Source organism: Mytilus trossulus, chromosome 7, assembly GCF_036588685.1.
Source record: "Mytilus trossulus isolate FHL-02 chromosome 7, PNRI_Mtr1.1.1.hap1, whole genome shotgun sequence".
NCBI lineage: Eukaryota > Metazoa > Mollusca > Bivalvia > Mytilida > Mytilidae > Mytilus > Mytilus trossulus.
The window spans coordinates 51,897,626-51,920,183 of record NC_086379.1 but is presented as its reverse complement, the minus strand read 5'-3'; the positions used below and the strand labels follow the sequence as shown (position 1 = coordinate 51,920,183).

Sequence of the window (22,558 nt, the reverse complement as noted above, 5' to 3'; positions counted from 1 at the left end):
AAGATCTACAAATAAGTCAACATGACCAAAATGGTCAGTTGACCCCTTTAGGAGTTATTGCCCTTTATAGTCAATCTTTAACCATTTTTCATAAATCTAAGTAATCTTTTACAAAATCTCCACTGAAACTACTAGGCCACAATCATCTTTGGGGTATCTAGTTTGAAAAATGTGTCCGATGACCTGGCCATTCAACCAAGATGGCCGCCACGGCTAAAAATAGAACATAGGGGTAAAATGCAGTTTTTTGCTTATAACTATGAAACCAAAGCATCTAGAGCAAATCTGACAAGAAGTTAAATTGTTAATCAAGTCAATATCTATCTGCCCTGAATTTTTCAGATAAATTGGACAACTGGTTGTTGGGTTGCTGCCCTCCAATTGGTAATTTTTAAAGAAATTTTGCCGATTTTGGTTATCTTGAATACTATTATAGATAGCGATAAACTGTAAACAGCAATAATGTTCAGCAAAGTAAGATCTACAAATAAGTCAACATGACCAAAATGGTCAATTGACCCCTTAAGGAGTTATTGCCCTTTATACATGTAGTCAATTTTTAACAATTTTCATTAATTTGGTAAATTTATGTAAATTTTTACCAAATATAGTTCTCTGTTACTAATGGGCAAAGTTCATGATAGATATAATTGTAAGAAGCAAAATCGTTCAGTAAAGGAAGAACTTCAAACACATCACCATCACCAAAATACAATTTTGTCATGAATCCATTTGTGTCCTTTGTTTAATATGCACATAGACCAAGGTGAGCGACACAGGCTCTTTAGAGCCTCTAGTTTATTGTTGGGATGCAAAAGTACAACTGATATTATAGTTTGTTCTTATGTTGTTCTTTACACCACTGTCTGAGGTTAGGGGAATGGTTTAGTTCATCCATGCCACATTCTGCATGTGCCTGTCCCAAGTCAGGACCCTGTAATTAAGTGGTTGTCATATGTTGCTGTATATCATATTATTTTTATTTCATTATTTGGAACATAGAAACGGCCTTTAGTTTTCTCATTTGAATATGTTATTTTTGGAGCCATTTATAGCTGACTATGCCATATTGGTTTTACTCATTGCTGAAGCCCCCACAGTGACCTTTTAATAGTAAATTTGTATGTCATTTGGTCTCTGGTACAGAGGTCTGTAATTGGTAATCATACAACATATTCTTGTGTTTATTTTTTTTTATCTAGTTTTGATAATAATTAATAACTTTACCTTTTAACAATAGTTTACTAGTTGGTTAATAAATGAGTCCTTATAAGTACTTCAAATAAATGAGGGGTTGAAAATTATTGACATTTTAGACCTTAACCCTTTCCTCAATGGAAATTTTTATTTTGTATTCTTGATTCGCATAGGATTTTTCAATAAAATGCTGAAAATATGCTTTAAAGTATTAATGCATTGCAAAAAACAAATATTTCATCAAATAAATTGTAAGTCAGATATTCTTATGAATATCCTTTTCATATTGGATACAAATTTTATTAAGATTGCAGACATTTCGTAGTCAAAGCTTTTCAACTGAGGTACTACACAGGCGTCATTATGGGGGAAAGGGTTAAGTTATTAAAAAAAAAATGTTCTTTTCATTGTGTGTGTGCCTTGCATGTAATTAAAAAGTCAAAATATTTAGAAATAAGTCATTAGTTTCAATGAGAAAATTTGATGTGGAAATTTTGAAATTGATATCTAAATAACACATGCAAATCTTCCTCATTATTATTGGATGTCAAATATGGTTAAATCATTTGTCACATATACATAGAATACAAACAGAAATAATATTTGTGTGACTCTTATATTTTATAAAATCTGTTGGTAATTGATAATTTTATTATTCTTTAGGAAATAAAAGTTTTAAAAGACCAAAAGATACAACTGTACAGTCACAGACATGGACAGACACTAACCAACAAAATAATGCAAAAACTGGTTCAGATGTACCAATTGATTCAAAGCAAGAAAGTAAAAAATCTTCCGTACCTCAAAACAAGAGTCCTCCTGAGAAATCACTGTTAACGAGAAATTTAACACCAACTACTTCCGGTAATGGTAAATCAAATAGTAATAGAACCCCAACTCCTCCTGGAAGTTATTCAAGGAACCCATACTACCAGTCATTTTATAATAATCCTGCCAGCATGTATGCCAAGACATTGGAAAGTTTTAGTTCAAAACCATTTTCATCAAATAGAAACAACATTGAAAATAAAAACATAGACCAGCAGAAAAGCACTACTCCAGCCATTCAGATTCTTACTAATAATAACAGACAAAGGAAAACAAGTGAGAAAGAAAATAGTTATGGTACCAGTCCAAAGTTGGAGAAAAATATCAGTCCTGTAGCTAAAAAAAGTATTAGTCCAGTAGCTCAAAAATATATCAGTCCTATAGCTCAGAAAAATATAAGCCCTGTAGCTCAGAAAAATATAAGCCCTATAGCTCAGAAAAATAACAGTCCTACAGTCAAGAAAAAATATACAAGTCCTACTTCTCATGGAAGTAACAGTCCAACTTTACAGAAAAATACTAGTCCAAATGCTATGAGGGGATCAGTGCAGAATACAATTAATGACAACAGACAGGCAACCAGTCATTTATACAATGAAAGGAAAACAGTTGATAATGGCATGAGTCGAAATATTCCAAATAAATTTGGGAATCAAGATAATTATATACCACCAAATTCAGGATATCAAAATGATCAGCCTCAAAATGATGATGATAACAGATCTCATCTTCATGATACAGTTAATAAGTTTAACAAAGATGGTAAAGGATCTAGTCGTCATGTCTTAATGTTACAACAACAGCTTTATCAGGAGGATCAACAACAACAGGACTATCACGGCAGAAAACAATATAACTACCATGGTCGTTCATTCAGTCCTCCACCATATTCTACACCTTGGAGTACATATGATTATCATGAACCTCAGCATGATATGACATTTGATTCTTCCTATCCTACGTATCAACATTTCGGTGGAAACAATTATGACTATCGCCCATTTTCATATAGTCAGAATAATAGTTATAATAATAATCCATACGGATGTTATCGTAATAATTCGTGGAACCAGTATAATAGTAACCCATATAGAAACCAGAGACCTGGTACCAGTCCACCAAACCCTAACTGTCAAACAATGTGTTCTACCGTAGTTCAACAGAAATGGTCCCATAGTCATAGATGTAGCCCTTATGATATGGTAGACGAAGGACCAGCCATGCAAAGACAGTCACCAATGAACATGTTTAGACCCATTACACCATCACCAGTCCCTGGTGCCTGTAGTAGTCCAGCAATGGAAGATGAAGACCTTGAATGGGAAGGTTTTGTTGGTCCAGTTGAATTGCTTGTTTCCAATCTTGATTATAACATCAGTGCTAAGGAATGGAGAAAGATTCTCTTCACAACATTTCATCCTCATGTGAGGGTATGTATTTTATTTATGCTATATTTAGGTACCTCTGCTTGATGTGAGTTAGGTATTATTTTTTTCTGGCAGCTGTTGCGGTAATGTTATCACTTGCAAAAGCCTAAACTTTCAATTTCATAAAAAAAAAAAAGGGAAATGGCCTTGTTTTTATGGCTAAGGGGTCAGCTTTACACATTCTCATTCAAATTTACTTATTACACATGTTGAGATATTTACAATATATTATTTGAATTTAATTTTTTCAACCTACTGTGAATTCATTTATATTCGTTGGATACTAATTTTTGTGGATTTGTGGGTACAGGAGAACCACGAATTCAAATATTCAATGAATTACAAATTTCCTGAAGGAATGTGTGCAGACTTTTGCAAAACCAGGAACTTAAATATCCATGAATATGCAAATTTTCCTCAAACCACTAAATTGATACATTTGTGTACCCACAAAAATAAAGGTCTCCACATCTCATTTGTTGTCAATTTTGAAACCCAAGTTTGAAGTAATCCTCTGTTGAATTGCATGTGTATTTTAAATGGAAGTTTAAAAAAAATCATTCTGGGTAAAATTTTTAAAGACTAGCAAAATCAGTTGGTTATCAATTATTAAGAAAGTTAAAATTAAAAAGCAGAGAATATTCTAGAATAGAATTTCAGTGAATTATTTTAAATTATAACAATGTATTACAATCTAATTTCAAACCAAAATATTGGACACAAACTATATTTATAGGTTAAAGAAACTTGCAAAACATTTTTACTTGGCTACAAGAATAAACTCTTTCACACTTATAGGTTAAAGAAACTTGCAAAACATTTATACTTGACTACAAGAATAAACTTTCTTATTTCAGGTTTTAAATGTACATGTAAAGACTCAACCAGACAACACCAGTATTGGTATGGTTAAAGTACCAAATATAGAGGAGGCTAGATTTGCTATATCACAGTTCCACAGAAAGAAAATTGGATATAAAAGGATTCATGTTACTCTGAAACAAGAGGAAACTCAGAGACCAGCCAGCAGTACAAGGTTAATATAAATTTTCAATTTAGAAAATAAATAAATAACTTATATATTCAGATAACCGTTTAAAATTGTTACAATTTAAACCACAAGATGATTTTTTTACAATGTAAAAGATGCTAAAATAAAAATAAGAAAAGTTTGCCAAAAACTTTATTTTTTTACTGTGATATTTCTGTAAGAGTATTAGGTGTTGATGAACTTACTTCCTATTGATTTCAACAAATAATTTGATTAAATTATAAGTATACATTGAATATTACTTTACATGTAATTATGTTTTACTTTTACAGAGCAGAAGCAATTGCCTTGCTATCAGAGGCTAAAGACAATGTTCTTCCATTGTTTAAATTCATTGAACTGTTTGATAAAAGGTAAGCTATATAGAAAAATATGAAATGATTGCCAATGAAACAACTATCCTCCACTGTTCAAATGAAGTGGATGAAAGCAATTATTGGCAACCATTCATTCACCCTTCAACAATGAGAAAAACACATTATGTAAAGAGGCTATAAAAGGCCCTGACATGAAAAACAGTTCAATTGAGAAAACGGCTCAATTTAGAACGAAACAAAATAAAAAAAAACAATATGACAGATATGAACCAACAACAACCACTGAAGTACAGGCTCCTAACTTAGGACAGGTACATATAGAATGTGGACGGGTTGAACTAGTTTTCTGGTGCCAAACCTTACCACTTACATGGGACAGGGCTGAAACAGTATACATAAGAACTATAATAATCTGATTACACAATTCATGATTCTGTTTTTAAAAGTTTAATGTTAGTTTTAAGTCATATCTGCTGATATGATTCCAACATTTCTGAAAGCTTTCAAATACAGGATAAAATATAATTTCAAAGGTTTGGAATGAAATATAATTGGTAACTGAAAGAACTTTCATTTTGCAGGTATCACAGAACTATAAGTGTTTCTGAGCTGTATAAGATGAGGGATACACTAGAAATAAGAGAGATGAATGGAACTAGGATGGTACATCTTGTATGTAATTCACCCTACCAGTCTGAACCAACTATCATAACCAATCCTGAACAGGAAATGTATTATCAACAAAATATGGTGAGTGTTAGACACCTTGTATGTAACTCACCATACCAGTCTGAACCAACTATCATAACCAATCCTGAACAGGAAATGTATTATCAACAAAATATGGTGAGTGTTAGACATCTTGAATGTAACTCACCATACCAGTCTGAACCAACTTTCATAGCCAATCCTGAACAGGAAATGTATTATCAACAAAATATGGTGAGTGTTAAACATCTTGTATGTAACTCACCATACCAGTCTGAACCTACTATCATAACTAATCCTGAACAGGAAATGTATTATCAACAAAATATGGTGAGTGTTAGACATCTTGTATGTAATTCACCATACCAGTCTGAACCAACTATCATAACTAATCCTGAACAGGAAATGTATTATCAACAAAATATGGTGAGTGCTAGAACTTTAAATGCTCATTTGCAGTATGATCAAGATGTCTTGTAGAAGTTTGACTATGGTCTATCAGCTTTGATTCAAATTGCAGATAAGGCTGGGTTTTTTTAAGTTATATTATATAATAAAAAAAAATACCATGTGCTTTAAGGGCTTCAGCATTATTATACATGTATCAATAAGTTCATGAAAACAAAATTGAAAAAAATAAAATCACTTTGGTGGTAGCCTGCTTCATCCACCCATCAATGTAACAACTACATAACACTTAGGTTAACACCATTTAAAAGTACTGTACATTTCAAAATTGTAAAAATTGCAATAATTAGGGCCCTGCCGACTAAGGCGGGTCGCCCTATAGTGATCAGTTTGTCCGTCCGTCCGTCCGTCCGTCCGTAACACTTTCGTGTCCGCTCCATATCTAGAGAACCATTATGATTTCATACTTAATACTTAACATGATTATCAACCAACACCAGAGGGTGTGTCATGTTGTATGTACAACTTTCTAGGTCAAAGGTCAAGGTAAAAAAATTTGGTTTTAGTTGACAACCCCCTGTCCTGTGGTGAAGATCGTGTCCGCTCCATATCTAGATAACCGTTATGATTTCAAAGTTTATACTTGACATCCATTTCAACAACCACCAGAGGGCGTGTCATGATGTATGTACAACTTCCTAGGTCAAAGGTCAAGGTCAAAAACTTTGGTTTAGAGTTGACAACCCCATGTCTTGTGGGATTGTGTCCGCTCCAAATCTAGATAACGGTTATGATTTCAAAGTTTATACTTGACATCCATTTTAACAACCACCAGAGGGCGTGTCATGATGTATGTTCAACTTCCTAGGTCAAAGGTCAAGGTAAAAAACTTTGGTTTAGAGTTGACAACCCCGTGTCCTGTGGGATTGTGTCCGCTCCAAATCTAGATAACCGTTATGATTTCAAAGTTTATACTTGACATCCATTTTAACCACCACCAGAGGGCGTGTCATGATGTATGTACAACTTCCTAGGTCAAAGGTCAACGTCAAAAAAACTTTGGTTTCAGTTGACAATCCTGTGTCCTGTGGTGAAGATTGTGTCTGCTCTATATCTTGAGAACCATTATGATTTCAAATATTATACTTGACATCCATTTTAACCAACACCAGAGGGTGTGTCATGATGTATGTACCACTTCCTAGGTCAAAGGTCTGTCTGTCTGTCTGTTGGTCTGTCCATCGCTAACAAATTTGATCCACACTATATTTTGAGAGGACAGCTGTTATTATTTCATACTTTATACCTGACAAACATTTTCAACTTAACATATATATAAACCAACACCAGAGAATGTGTCATAATGTATGCATCCTAGGTCTAAGGTCAGTCTGTCCATCCGTTTGTTGTTCTTAACAAATTGTGTCCGCTCTACCTCTCGAGAACCGTTAATATTTCATACTTTATACTTGGTGGGTCATAATATATTGAAGGCATAATTCTAAAAATATGTGACAAATATCAATTGGGCAGCACCTTTAAACATATTGTTCAAACATCAATCCATACATCCAGAAGTCACCTTAGAGTAGTCAACAATTAGTTCACATCATGCAGTCATATCACTATTATACTATGAAATAGTACTATCACTATTACCCCACGTTATTGACAGCGGGGCCCACAGAGATGGCTTCCATCTCAATGATATCTAGTTAAACTCACTTTTTTGTCCATTCTTAAATAATCGCAATATCAATTCCACTCAATAATTTCTGATTTTACAGTAGTCGGCTATAAAAGACTTGGTCATAAAAAGAGAATGTAAATCATTCAATTGAGAAAACTGACAACCTATAGTTTTTATTATTTATGTGTTTTAGCTTATATCTGAAGTTGAAATTGTTGTTAAATTTCAGTTAAGCATTAACCAGATTCCTGAAGTATTAGAACAGCCAGCTTGTCCTATCCATTGTCCTGAGGGTAGTATTATGTATGCTGAAGCTGTCAACAACTGTATGTTACCTAATGTGATGATGACCATTAAAATGTTTGGTCCTCAAGTCCATTCTCTACTGCAATCACATGATGGAAATATGCCATTAATGAGGTAAGAATTAAAAACTTAACTTGTAATATTGTCTACATGGACTTTATTTCAATACAGGACAGAAACTAATTTAAATATTATATTTCAGCATTTATATGAAAAATTAACTTGAAACTTAGTAAACATGTTCATAAAGATGTGAACTTTCTGAAATGTATGCTAAACTAAGGTTTTGACTTGGCATAGTGTCCAATATGCACATATTCTTGTTTAATTGAAGTAACTGTCGAAATTTGTTGATAACTTGGAGATATTCACAAACTTTAAAATGTTTCCTTATCAGAAAGTTGAATACAGGACCAAAAATTTTTAGCTGCAGATCTTTTCTCAGGATCTGATGGCAAGATTATAAGGTCCCATATATTGTGCATCATTTATTTAGATTTTATTAGTTCCTCTTTATAGTTTTAAATAAAAGGTCAATATTTTTTACATACAAATTACATTCCTATCTGTCAGTGGAAACCTCAGTCATGGTTGAGAGATATATGATGTGTTCATCTTTTTGTCAGTTCTTTTTTTTTACTTTTAGTTTTGCAATATGCTTTAGTGCTGAATTTGGATGTCTGCCTATTGTTGGTGATAATGGTATACCATTAGAACATTTGATTAGCTGTGTACAGGGTATACAAATACAGGTATCACTATCAGGTGTAAAGAAGGTCCAATGGGCAGAAAACAAACCCTTATCTCCTCCAGGTAAGATATCCATAGCTTTGTTTCATTTTAAATTATGTATTTGTGTATCAGTAACTGTATGTATCCACTAGAAAATACCAAATGTTATTGTTATTAAAATGAATAAAAATGAAAAAGGGATCAAAATGGGAACAATCCAATTTTAATAGGATGAAAAATAAAAGGTAAAACATTTAAATCAGGAAACCACCCGACAGGCAGTATATCGACTGAGCATGCAGGAACGCGTATAAAACACTGATTGATAAGGATCTCACAATTTGGATATTTTCTCATTAATTGGCGTTTTCATAGACAAATTTAGGAAGTACAAAACACTACATGTATGCATCATATCACAAATATTTTCGACTTTGTATAATTTCAGAGGAGTTGCAGCTCAATTAAATTTGTGTCTTCCTTTAGAAGTATAGTTGTTATAAAGCTTTGATGTTTTGTTATTGCTACTTTAACATTTCCTTTCAGATTCTCCAACAGGTGGCAGTAATCCATTATTAAGCCAACAATTGAACCAGTTTAGTAAAGAGATGATAGAACTGTTAAAGTCCTGTCCCAAATGTAGAATGCCTTTTAGCAAGTTTATACCGTCCTACCATCATTTCTTCAACAAACAGTGTAGAGTGGCTGATTATGGTTATACTAGACTTAAAGATTTGTTTGATGCTGTTCCTCATGTTCTCCAGGTAATATGCAATAAATGACATTTAAATTTGACAGAGAAACAACCTTTTGCCTGAAACTGAAGCTAAACAGGTCTTTGAATGCATTTTTAGAAATTTAGCATTACTAATGAAGTGCTATAAATATGATATTTGAAAATACTAGAAAAACCATTGTGTAATTCATGTTTAAAACTAAAAAGCTCAAAGAAAATTTACCAGCAAGGGCCTTCTGGGAACCCAGATAACTAAACTTGAATACATATGCAAAAAGACAAAACACAGTATTTAGTGAGATTTAACTTAATTGGAAGTTCACAGCACTTGAGTGTGTTAGTCTATTTTACTTATTTCATGCAAATTTGATATTATATTTTAACACATATATACAGGTTCTTGGAACTGGTGAGAGAAAAGTACTGACATTGAGTCATCGTGCCCAGATTAAAAGATTTACTGCAGACTTACAGAAAATAGTGAAAGCTCAGTATGGTAAACAGTTGAAGCTCAGTTCCTTTTCAGATAACTATAGTAAGTTGGTCTTTGATGTTCCAAAATATTTGTGAGGTTTTTATTATTGAACAGCTATGTAGGTCACTTTCTGGTGCAATATACCTTGCTTTACTTCATTGTTAGCTTTTTGGCCATAACATTTATTACCCCATAGTAGAAATACAACTTATAATATTTAATGATGATGTTTTTATTTCAGCTTTGGTTATGAACAAAGATTTTGATGCCCTGGAGTATGGTATGGCATGTGTAGAAGATTTACTGAATGATGTTTCTCCAATCTCAGTTATAGTATGACATTTTATTTACTATCAACTAACTCAGTACACTAGTCTGTTTGACAATTGACCCTGTAATTAGAGATCCCTTTTTTATTGTCTCCCTTAAGAGGCACATAATTTTATGTTGACAACAGAGAGCTAGCTGAAAGTGCAAATGTATCTGTGTGTAATGGGTGTAACCTTAAAGATTTTCAAGTCATTTAATAAGATTCAATTTTGTATTACTCTAAAAACTTTCAATCCCAGAAGTTATCTTTCAATAAAGATTTGTTGAAACGTCACTATATCACTTTCAACTTTGTAGCAAATATCGGTGATAATCTGTTATTTAATTGTATTACTTTTAAGTTTATTAATGGACACTCTTTATAGAAATTACCCCCCTGACTTATCTGTTTCAGGTTTTGCAAGAGGATACAGATACTATCATTGCTATTCCAAGAAAAGGTAAAATTTGGTCCTTTTGCAGTCAATTTATTGTCTGGCCTTTGATGAATGCAATATTACATTACAGCTTTTACATTAATGCTAGCAAGACAAATCTTTGTTTGGCTTGCTTGCTTTGCTTGTATCAATGTTTGCTCAAGCATGGCAATTAAGATAGGCCGAGCTTCAGCTTCTGTACATAATTCTTAAATTCTTTTGGACGTTATGTTTGAAGTTAAGGACACTAAATTTTAAAATATCACAGGATGACAAATATTAAGCGCAATCGTAGAAATAAAAGTCAAAAAATTCTAATTTTTTTTCGGAAGATATGCATTTTCTTCATCCAACTTAAAAGACTGTCGTCAAGTACTTTTAGTAAATCAAAATAGCCATTCGAACACACTACTCTGATTTTGTGGTTCATTACATAGGTATTTCAAAGTTTGACCCATATATTTCATCTTCTCGTACTGTGATTTTTTTTTTGTTATAAAGTCAACCTGTAGCTTTGCTACATAAAAATGATAGAATCTGAAGCGAGATGATGTATCAAATATTCTTGCTTTGTACGTTTTCAAGACAAAATATTCATCTCAAACACACCCTAACATAAGAAGGTGCACTCGATTTTCTAATAAAAGGGATAAATTAAGAAGGGGGGAAATTACTTAATTCAATCCTTATATTTATTATGTCCATTGTAATTGAATATTGCACACTTTGGATTAATTTTTGCACGTAAACCTTCAAACTGATTATTCTTTGTTTATAGAGAAGGCTATAAATGCTTTCTGTGCACAGGCACTTGTCTCAGAATTTTCCCTCCTATATACCTTAATATGTGTTATATTAAGGTAAATAGGATTTTTTTTCTGAGACAAGTGCCCGTGTTTCTGTGATGTTTACTATAGTAACAATTTTTTTTTACAGTTAATAGAAACAAATAAAATAAAATTTTCTTCTCAAATACGAAGTGTTTTATTGTAAAAAAAACCCAAACATTTGCATAAGTTTTCAATTTATCTATTACATATAGTTAAGCAGAACAATTAGATATCAAGTCGACGACATGGTTATATAACAAGTTGGATGAAGAAAATGCATAACCCCCGAGTTTTTTTTTTAATTACCATGTACAGAGAACATATCAATCTATAAGTTCAGTTATTCCCGTGTCTGCCCTTCCATTATGTGACTAAAAAAATTTTTAAAAAATTGGTAACAATTGTATCAAAAAGAGAAAATCGAGTGCACCTTCTATGTTAGGGTGTGTTTGAGATGATTATTTTGTCTTGAAAACGTACAAAGCAAGAACATTTGATACATCATCTCGCTTCAGATTCTATAATTTTTATATAGCAAAGCTATAGGTTGACTTTATAACATACAAATCACAGTACTAAAAAATGAAATATATGGGTCAAATGAAATACCTATGTAATGAATAAAAAAATCAGAGTAGTGTGTTCGAACAGCTATTTTGTTTTACTAAAAGTATTTGACGACAGTCTTTCAAGTTGGATGATGAAAATGCATATCTTCAAGAAAAAAAATACAATTTTTTGCCTTCCATTTTTAGGATTACGCTTCATCCTGTGGAGTTTTAAAATTTATTGTCCTTAACCTCAAACATAACCGGCGCAATAAAATTTAAGTATTGATATATTCAAGCTGAAGCCCTGCCTATCTTAATTGTCATGCTTGAGCAAACATTGATACAAGCAAGGCAAGCAAGCCAAACAAAGATTTGTCTTGCTAGCATTAATGTAAAAGCTGTAATGAAGATGGCATCTTGGTTGCAGGTTTCAGTCCTTTAAACATTGAACAAAAAAAAGGAGAACCATATAACAAATACTTTTGTCAAAGATCATGATGTCTGTAATGTCTGATTAGTTACAGAGAAATTTAATTTTTGAACCTGTAAACAGGAATGCCAAAGAAGTTATTGATTCATGTTTTTGTCTTACATGACACTAATTACTAGAAAATTATAATGAATGCAAGTTTATGTCCAATTGGTTTATATTCTTTATTTTTATGTTTATTATAGATCAGACACCAGAAGAAATAGAAAGAACTAAAGAGTTTTCTTTGGAGGTAGTGGATTTATTGAAACACAATCCACAGTGTAGAATGCCTTTCAATAAGTTTATACCATCATTCCACCACCATTTTAGTCGACAGTGTCGAGTCTCAGATTATGGATTTACCAAGTTACTGGACTTGTTTGAAGCCATTCCACATATTGTGGATGTAAGTATATTCACAGACTAAAGAAATGCTCTTTATTGGACCTTGATTTTTGTGCGAATTCAGGATTGAATTACATCATTGTGATGTTTGTCATCCTTTTTACTGGTTTTAAGGGGTTTTCTTCTTAATTTTATTGGCCTTTATAACTTTTTTATGACAAATTTCAATTTAAATGTGTAGATTTTCTTATAAAGGAATGAAGTATAAAAAAGAAGATGTGGTATGATTGCCAATGAGACAACTATCCACAAAAGACCAAAATGACACAAACATTAACAACTATAGGTCACCATACGGCCTTCAACAATGAGGAAAGCCCATACCGCATAGTCAGCTATAAAAGGCCCCGATAAGACAATAAAAACAATTCAAACGAGAAAACTAACGGCCTTATTTATGTAAAAAAATGAACGAAAAACAAATATGTAACACATAAACTAACGACAACCACTGAATTACAGGCTCCAGATTTAAGGTATTTTCACTCAACTAGTTCGCATTTTGTGGAAAGTCAAGCTGATAGGATTATAAATCAGTTTAGGAATATAGTAGATTAAATCTGCTTTGTTTCAATTATGTTTTAAAATGATCTTTTATTCTCTCCTTTTATGAAACAGATTGAAGAAGATGGGGAAGAGAGACTTATACATTTAACAGAATCAGAGCTGAGAAAAGTCTTAGCAGATCAGATAGTGGAATTATTGAGAGCCCAGAAGAATCATTGTCTAGCATTACATCATCTTATGTCAGCCTTTACTTGCCATTTCGGTTTTAATATTCCACTACATGATTACTATGTAAACTCTGAGGAAGAACTTGTCCAGAAGCTTAAACATGTAGTAAGAGTAAGTATTTAATTTTTTAATTTTGTTTCAATCTTTTTAAATCTGTTATATTTGGTCTGCAACTTGATAATAATTAAGTTTTTAAGCAGGTTTAAATCTTCTGTGCAGCTACTTTCCTTTTTTCCAATAGCTTGAAATTTTACAACACTCGTTGCAAAAGGAAAATTTTTCTCAAAGTTTTCTTGCCTTCAATTAAAAGGGGATGATTAGTTATGCTTCAGTATACCTGCAACCTCAATTAATTACATTCAGCCAGGCAGGTACAGACCTGGTATTGGCCTTGTTATTTTGACCAATTGATACAGAGAAAAATACACCATAATTTTTTATATCCATGAACTAAAACTGTAACACCTTAGATCTACACATGCAAACTCCTACTCAATAAAACACCACAAGAAAACGGCTTAATAAAATACTTCTATCATTAAGACTTAAAAAACAAAGCTTTAGCTGATTTACATAGTATGAAATCTTTATATTTTAATAGATTGATATGATAAATAGATGTAAATACATAAGGTTGTTAGATCGACAGGGGACACCTGAATTGGCTAGACAAGTGTTACAGCTATTGATGGATCAAAGCAGTGGTTCTCTCCCCTTAATGGAACTTTTGAGTAGATATAAATCTATTTTTGGTAAAGAATGTGACATCAGACAACTTAAAGATGAACTTTTAGATTATGTTCAGGTATGAAGTATGGGATATTATGTGTATTTTTTGCAAATGTGATGTTGAGTTTTACAAAAATGAGTTTGGATTGAGGTTTTAAAGGATTAGTGTAAATGTTTTAAAAATTTCTCTGGAATAGTTAACCACAAATTTAAATGTTTAACAATCTTCATTTACATAAATGCAAATTCAAGATATCAAATAACCAAGTTTTCCTCAATTTCACAATAATTGATGTCTGCCAAAATTATTGAAAACAATATATTGAAAGAAAAAGAAATGTTGAAGTGTACAGTCAAACTGGAATTTACAAAAGTCTGTAGAAAATAATATTTCCTATGATATGCAGCACAAATACATTGTTTATATCTTTTTCTATGATTTTAATAAACCTTTATTGAATTACAGATTAAAGGTGATGACGAGTCTGGTATCATCAGTCTAACTTCACTCCAGGTGTTTGCTAGAGATGTGAGAGTTCTACTACAGAATGGTCTACAGGTTTATGTGTCTGATTTCGAGAGGGTCTACAAGGATCAGTTTGGTGTAGACTTAAAGCCTGCCTTGTTTGGTTATACCTCAGTGGAGACTCTACTAGAAGCTATCCCACATGTGGTCCAGTTCCAGGGTAAAACTCCCAGAAGATATGTAGAACTGTCTCATGATCTAGATGGTAAGTGGAATTTCATTTATCATTTTGCATAATTGCTATGAATACAAGGAGAAGTGGGTTGTATGTCTTCAACACAGCAAACTAATAACACAAAAACCAAAAGGAAGTTCTAACAGATTAACAGTTGCAAATTGATAAAATGCAGTACTTTCATTATTGCTAGTTTTGAGACATTACAATTAAAGGTTTGAGAAGCAAATGCAGTCTCACTTTATATTTGAACAAATGTTGCCAATACTATACTGAGCCAAAAAAGTTAAGCAACACTTTGTTTTAATTTTTATTTTTTGTTGTTTCTGGAAAAAAATTATTTAAAGGGGCACTAGCTACGAGATATATAAAATATTTGTTGTTCAATCAATAATGAAAGTGAAATAGTGAAATAATAATTTGCTTTTAGCAGCCAAAATGGTTCAATTTTGTCAAATTAAGCAAAGAAACATTGATAATTACTCATTCACTTGCAAGTGAATTAGTCGACCTCATTAAATCTGTATTCATGTGAACTTCAATTTAACCTCTAGCTAGAGATTGATAACGCATGCATTATACTTGTATAGGTTATTTAAAGAAAAAGAATGTCAACAATGAAAGTGTAACTACGGTAAATCATTTGATTACTGATTCAATCTATATAAAATCATTCTTATACAGTTAAAACAATGATAAACACAAATTTTTAATCTATAAGATAAAATCAAACAGACCTATAAAAATCCAATGCACGTGTTGGTTTAATCTATTCATATCATTATTTATGTTTACATCTTCTTATATGATCATCTGAGGTCAAATCAATAGTTAATTAGATGGTGTCTTGGCTAACATACACACGAAACGAACCTACATATTATCTACACCATACTCTGTATACTGTTTATTTTAGACTTTTGGTAGTTTGGATAAATGTTTTACATTGTTATAAATCAAATATGAAAATTTGAGTCAAATCGGTGAATATGAATTTGACAGCTAGTGCCCCTTTTATCATCATTGATATAATCCTTAGTTTTACCTGTAATTTAAAACAGTCATACTTTTTTCCTGGTGATTGCTTTCGCGCCATTTCAGCTTTTCACATGTAATTGAATTTTTACCTTCTATAGCTGTAATTTTAAAACAATATTAAAAATTTCTTTTTCACTAACATTCAGAAACACATCATTGGTAAGAAAAACACATGCCCCAAGCAAATTTTTCAAAGGTGTGTCAACCAGGCCTCCCGAAAATGACCGTCAGAAAGCTCTTGAAATGGATGATGCCAGAATGAGTGTTGCTGACATCATGGCTTGATTTAATGTGCATAAGGCAACAGTTTAGAGACTAACAAACAGACATCAACAAATTGCAGCTGCACAAGATAGGTCGATATCTTGGACACCAAAAAAAACTATCGTCAAGGGAGGAACACGACCTTCGCTTTACGTCAACACCTGACAATTTTTTTTTTTCTGGCCACAAGAGTAGTGCATTGACTAAGGGCAGCTTCTGGTGTGCCTGCCACTCCTTCATCGGTGCACTTAGGTCATGGCTGAGAAATTGATTTTGAATAAAACTATACTCATTTTCGCATTTTGACCCTCTTGCACTCCATACAAAGAAAATCCTAATGAATGTGAGTGATAAACATTCATGTTGCCTCTGACATGTCATAATTCCATTTTGTTATTAATAAAATTAAATGTTTAATATTATGATTTTGTAATAAAATAATATTTCACAATTTGTGTTGCTAAACTTTTTTTCTTACTCAGTATATTTATAGAATTGTTGCCTTAAAATTGCCATAAAGCATTCATTTATAATGGCTTGTTAACTTATAGAGACTGAACTTTTTCTGTCACTTTTAGGAAATACTTTGTCATCACCAGACCCAAAGGCTATCAGTCCTCTCCTACTGCTGAGCAATAGTCCAACTAGTGGTAAGTTATTTGTCAGTAGTTTAAACATGCTTTGTGTTCCCTATTGCATAAAGTAAGAGGTACATCGTTAAACTCCATTAGTCTGTCCTCTTTTCTGCTAATGGGGTATATTGTTTATCAACAAGTCCAATTGGTAGAAAGTTTTTATTTTGAAAAAGTTCTTTCCACATATTAACGAAACCCATTTTCAGGAATTGGATTTTCGTGAACTCTTAGCAAAAGATAGAAAGATGAACTTTAAAAACAATTCTAAAGGTTTGTGAAATCTAGGCATGTAGTAAGGTTGATATTTATTACTTAAAATTCATAAACTCTTGCCATTTTTAAAATATCTATTTAGTGGAAACAAAATCTTCCATGTATCATTGGCATTTTGAATTTAATGCAACAGTCTTATAATTTATTTTACAGCCAATGATTGTGTAGCTAAAGGGAATATCTTTGGTTAGCTTGCTTGTTAGCTGTTAGCTTGTAAACTACCCTCCTTTCGAAGTAGCCAAGTCCTACAAATAGATAAATTGGTTACCTGTTGGACTAGTCTACTCTTAAAGAAGGGTACTTTACCTTACCTAATAATGACTTCACGGTTCAGTTGACAAGCAAGTTAACAAAAGATATTACACACTCAATGAAATCGAATGTAATTGATATTTTCAGAATCAGAAAGAATCAAGAAACTTCTGCCTTCCAGACGAGATTTATTAAATGAACCAGTTCCTTCTTCAGTACCATCACCAGATCTTCATCCTAAAGAACAATCTCCTAGGGATCTTATCTCTTTTGATCTCAGTACATATTCAGGTAAGAATTTTGTTTTTTTCTGATAGATAAACCAAGCCTAAATTGTTATTATTTTAAATAAAAAGAATATTTATGAATTTGGAGCATTCAAAGCTCTTTTCTTGATTAAATTTTATCAGGAAAGCTCAAAATCAGAAATTTGAAAGCCAGAGATACCCAAGATATACCAATACATTAGATGTTTCACAAAAAGTGACTAAAAGGATAACCATATTCATTTAAGGTCAGCTTTGACAGATAAAATCACTCTGATCACTTAATTTATACATACCATTTCCATACTATCATCTGTCAGAGTGAGTCTTACCATATTGTATATAATATTATCGCTATTTTGTGCATTTTTCATTTAATCTTTTATTTGTGATAATTTTCATATCATGCTTCTTGCTTTAGATGGAAAAATTATCGCTAGAAACTAAGGAGGCCACGTGGCGTTGCTAACAAAATTGACATGAAATTGACATCGTCATAGGTAAAATAGCGATAAACAGATTATCATTGGTCATCTCAACTCCATTGCTTTTCTCACTTTCACTGTACCAGCCAGTAGATACAAAAGCTAAAAAACAATGTCATTAATCCCCAGCTATTATCAACAGGTTGATTATACTCTGCTTTTTTAATTTTTAAGCAAAATGTGATTATCTCAGATAGCAAAAATTATTGTTTTTGTAGATCTTGCTGATCAGTTATGGCGTTTGAGCGAGGAGGAGAAAACTGGACAGAAGACCCCACTTTGTATGACTCCAACGTCAGAACTGTTGCAGTTAGCAGCCAAATGTCTAGTCAGTCGGCCTCCTGATGTCAAAAATGACCCTCAGAAGTCTGAAAGTATCACAGATATTATCAAAAATGGATGGTGGAAGATTGTAAAATCACAAGAGACCCAAGATATTTCCTCAGAAACTGAAACATCAAAACAAGAAACCTCCATAAAAGCTAATGATTCTATTGGCAAGAGTTTATTCGAACAAATTTTCAACAGAAGCACAACTGATTTTCAGAAAGATGCTGCCAAGGAAGAGGCTACAAGGTCCTTAGACTATAGAAGGAAAATGATGGTCCATAGTCCACTGCTGTCACATGACGAGTTAGCTCTAACAAAATTAAAACAAGCAGGTATAGACATGGAATCTCAGACAAAGAAAGAATGTGTTAGTAAAGACTCTATATCATACGAAACTATGTTTAGAAGAGACTTTCCTATAGAAACCAGCTCCATTAAATCTGATACTAGTACACTTAGTGATGTTTCACAAGATTCTCCAAAGAAATCTCCACGGAAACCAAGACTTGCTGCAAAATTTGATATACCTATAGATGGCACTCATTAATACAAGTGTATTCTTAAAGTAATACAAGAGATGTTAGTGATTAATTATTTAAGTTTGCTTGTTCAGAAATTATTACATTAAAGTAATGTTTAAGAGTAGTGTATATTTTATCATAATGAATTGAGTAAATGTATGACTTATACTGGTAACAAAGTAGTTCTCATCAAGTAGCAATTCTCACTAACATAAGTTTTATCCTTAAACTGCCTTCATTCAGTATTCAGACTGTAGCTTGACTTGTCATCTAACATTTCAATTATCGTATAGGGGTGTAAATTTTCGCGGATAGAACAGAATCGCAAAAATGAATTCAGCAAATTTAAAAGTAGACGTGGAAAAGTATTGGTAAAAGTTTTGAATCAGCCAAAATATTTTGTATACTTTACTCAATGAAAATAGCGAACTTTGACACATACGAAAAATAACCCGCTGTACGGCATTTACTTATGGCACTTCTTTCTTGGATACGGTAAATAGATTGCTACTTGGAAGAATTACTCTATCACCAGTAATGTTTATTTTCATATACTCAAAAAGATTCATATTATTTTTGAATAGAGTTAAACAATTATTATTTATGGATATTTTATGATACAAAAAAAAATCACTGTATTATCCCATTGGTTGTTTTACTTTTAAATAAAGTTGGAAAATTTCTGTGTTTAATGTATTAGAAAACTCACAGAAAACTTCAATCAATGTGAGATGATGTGCTATAACTTTTAATATCATGTTAGAAGGATTTCAGTTGGAATCATATTTAAAACATGTCAATTTTCAAATATCCTTTCTGGACAAAGTTTATGCAAGAAAATTTTGATGCACACCACTTAAAATCCATAAAGATATTTCTGGAAAAGGACTAAAATTCATACAAATATTTCTGAAATTTTCCTAACTTCAAAGTGAAATACCAATGGGATATTATTCTGAGAATATTGTGTTTTATGTTGATGTGATATTTATGAAGGTAGTGTTCTTTGTATGTTTTGTGTTTATTGTCTTTCGTTATTGTCATTGTGTATGTTTAGTTTGTACATTTTGATGTATGGGAATTTTAACTATGCATCAATTGATTTGTCAAAGGAAATGTCAGTATATACAGCTACATCATGTGAAAGATTGATACATATTGTTCATCTTTTCTACTATGTAGAAACAACTCTAGGCAACAGTTTAAAAAAAAACCATTTAAGAAACCAATTACAACTTGGAGGTTCAGAAGCCTTACTGATTTGTGAAACTTATTCAAGCTTATGGATTGACAACAGTTACACTTGAATAATGGTCTGTCTTTTCTAAAAGAAATTAACTTGATGTTCACAGATAATTATTTAGATATATTTTAATTCTTATGTGATATATGCCATTAGCATTATTCATGTTATTTTCATAAAAAGTTATGTCTGAAAATCAAATAAATGTCTTGTATTGGCCTAAAATAGATAAAGTCTGAAAATCGAAAAAAAAATATCTTGTATAAAAGATAACTTCTAGCCTAGTTTTGTTTACATTACAATTTATGAAGTAGTTGATGTACAGAACTTAAAAACAACGAAAGAAAAATTTGATTTAAGAATAAGCACTTGTAATGTTGAAATGCATTCTGGGGGTAATTTGAAATCTGTACATGTAGGATTAGAAGAGTTTTCTGCATTCAGTATTTAGATATAGTAAGGTCTTGAAGGAAGGTTCATATGCATAACCATGCTGACACAGATCAAAACTGTAGTGTGGTTGTACATGATGGTTTGTCCAAGTAGGGGTTTATTTTCTAGAAAAAAATTGTTCGAAGCAATTGAATAAGATGTCAAGGCAGACGTGTTTAGTAAACACAAATTGCCTTATCTTTACATATAGGTGAAAGAGCTAAAGTTGTATATTAAGCAAATGGAGAGGACTTTACTGAAACATTATTTTTTCAAACCATTATTTGTATTTTCTGTACCTTGTCTTTGTTGATATTTTTTGTTACATAAGGGGCAATCAAGCTTATTTTGTGGTCATGAAAATGCTACATTGCATCATTTTGTTAATGTAAAGGGAGATTATAAAAATTTCATGGACAGTTAAGTAAGTTTTTGTCATTGACATTTTTAGATGTTGAATCCCTTGGACATCTATTAATAATTTAATTTTGGGTGTAACACATCTTTTGATTGGCTGACATTGATTCGTTTATAAGCTCAAACATAATTCAGTCATTGTCTTCAGTCACGTTACCATGATGTCTTCAACTTTTTTTCATGGTTTACTCTGGTTAAAAATGGAATTAAGAATTAAATTATAAGAAATAACTAATATTTCTTCTGTCTTTTCGGAATATCAATAAAAAAATGTGGTGCACACTTTAAAATAACACTCTGCGAGATATTCAGTGTGCACCACATTTTTTATGTTATTTCTTCATATACATAAATAAAAATATTACAGTTATATCTTCAATAAATGAAATGATATTTAACTTAAGTTATGATTTATATGTGAATTGTATCAGATACCGGTTTGGATATTGCATTATAATAGATCATATTAGAGTTGTCAATATTTTGGGTTCATGTATTCATTCTCAACCATGCTGACACAGTTCAAAGCTGTAGTATGGTTGAGTATACCATACCATTTTATAAGAAAGAAAACTTTAGTCAAATTTTCCATGTATTCTCTGATTATTTGCTATATTTTTTTATCAATGATGTGCAGTTATGATTTTTTTTCTTCAGATAGTTCATACACAACTTATGGTAAACATAATAACTATAAATCAACCATTAGGAAAACTTCTCAAGGCCTTAAAAGATCTTATTTTTAAAGGTGTGTCAATGCCCACTTACTGGAAGATTTTATTGCAAATTTTTAATTTTTAGAATCCTAATAGGAGATACATAAAAATAATGTCTGTACTAATGCTTGATTCTTCAACAACATACCCTGCTGAGAAGGTGTTTTTAATGTGCTTATGATTCCCTCAAGCTTATCTTAAACATGTATTTAAAATATTGAATGAAATTAAGGTGTCAAATTTTGATAAATTGTTTGCTGGCTTCAATGAAATACTGTATTATAGTGCTGCTTCTGACAATAAAAAGAACTAAAAATATGATTTGTTTAATGCTAGCCATACTACTGTAACAAAATTACGCTGAAAGATAAAAAATAAAGACATAGAAATAGCTATCCAGTGGCAAATAAAACTTTGTATTTTAGAAGGAGACCTGGATGCTTCATTCCTTCTATGCAGACACCTATTGCCAGAGTTTTTGGTTGTCACATTTCCATTGTCCTTGACCTCATTTCCAGGTTCAGCAACTGCTCAACTATATTTGGTATATGTGTCCCTTACAATATTTACTTATCTTCTCTTTTTTATGTCTGTCTGGCTTGATTAATCTTTCCTCCACCTCATTTCAAGTTATGTGAAAAG

At 31.9% G+C, this 22,558-nt stretch overlaps 1 protein-coding gene across 1 annotated transcript in view; it reads left to right on the top strand.

Moving 5' to 3' along the window:
• LOC134725251 (meiosis regulator and mRNA stability factor 1-like) overlaps positions 1–22,234 on the top strand; it is a 42,851-nt gene extending 20,617 nt beyond the window's left edge. Inside the window, exons 7-23 of the mRNA XM_063588914.1 lie at positions 1,861–3,455; positions 4,310–4,488; positions 4,776–4,856; positions 5,402–5,666; positions 7,856–8,046; positions 8,579–8,745; positions 9,211–9,428; positions 9,797–9,935; positions 10,117–10,208; positions 10,600–10,645; positions 12,678–12,880; positions 13,498–13,725; positions 14,216–14,419; positions 14,810–15,074; positions 16,925–16,996; positions 17,654–17,797; positions 18,476–22,234. Of these exons, the coding sequence (XP_063444984.1) occupies positions 1,861–3,455; positions 4,310–4,488; positions 4,776–4,856; positions 5,402–5,666; positions 7,856–8,046; positions 8,579–8,745; positions 9,211–9,428; positions 9,797–9,935; positions 10,117–10,208; positions 10,600–10,645; positions 12,678–12,880; positions 13,498–13,725; positions 14,216–14,419; positions 14,810–15,074; positions 16,925–16,996; positions 17,654–17,797; positions 18,476–19,134 (4,748 nt within the window). The 3' untranslated portion in view covers positions 19,135–22,234. The remainder of the gene's footprint in view (positions 1–1,860; positions 3,456–4,309; positions 4,489–4,775; positions 4,857–5,401; positions 5,667–7,855; positions 8,047–8,578; positions 8,746–9,210; positions 9,429–9,796; positions 9,936–10,116; positions 10,209–10,599; positions 10,646–12,677; positions 12,881–13,497; positions 13,726–14,215; positions 14,420–14,809; positions 15,075–16,924; positions 16,997–17,653; positions 17,798–18,475) is intronic.
• The last annotated feature ends 324 nt before the right edge of the window (positions 22,235–22,558 follow it).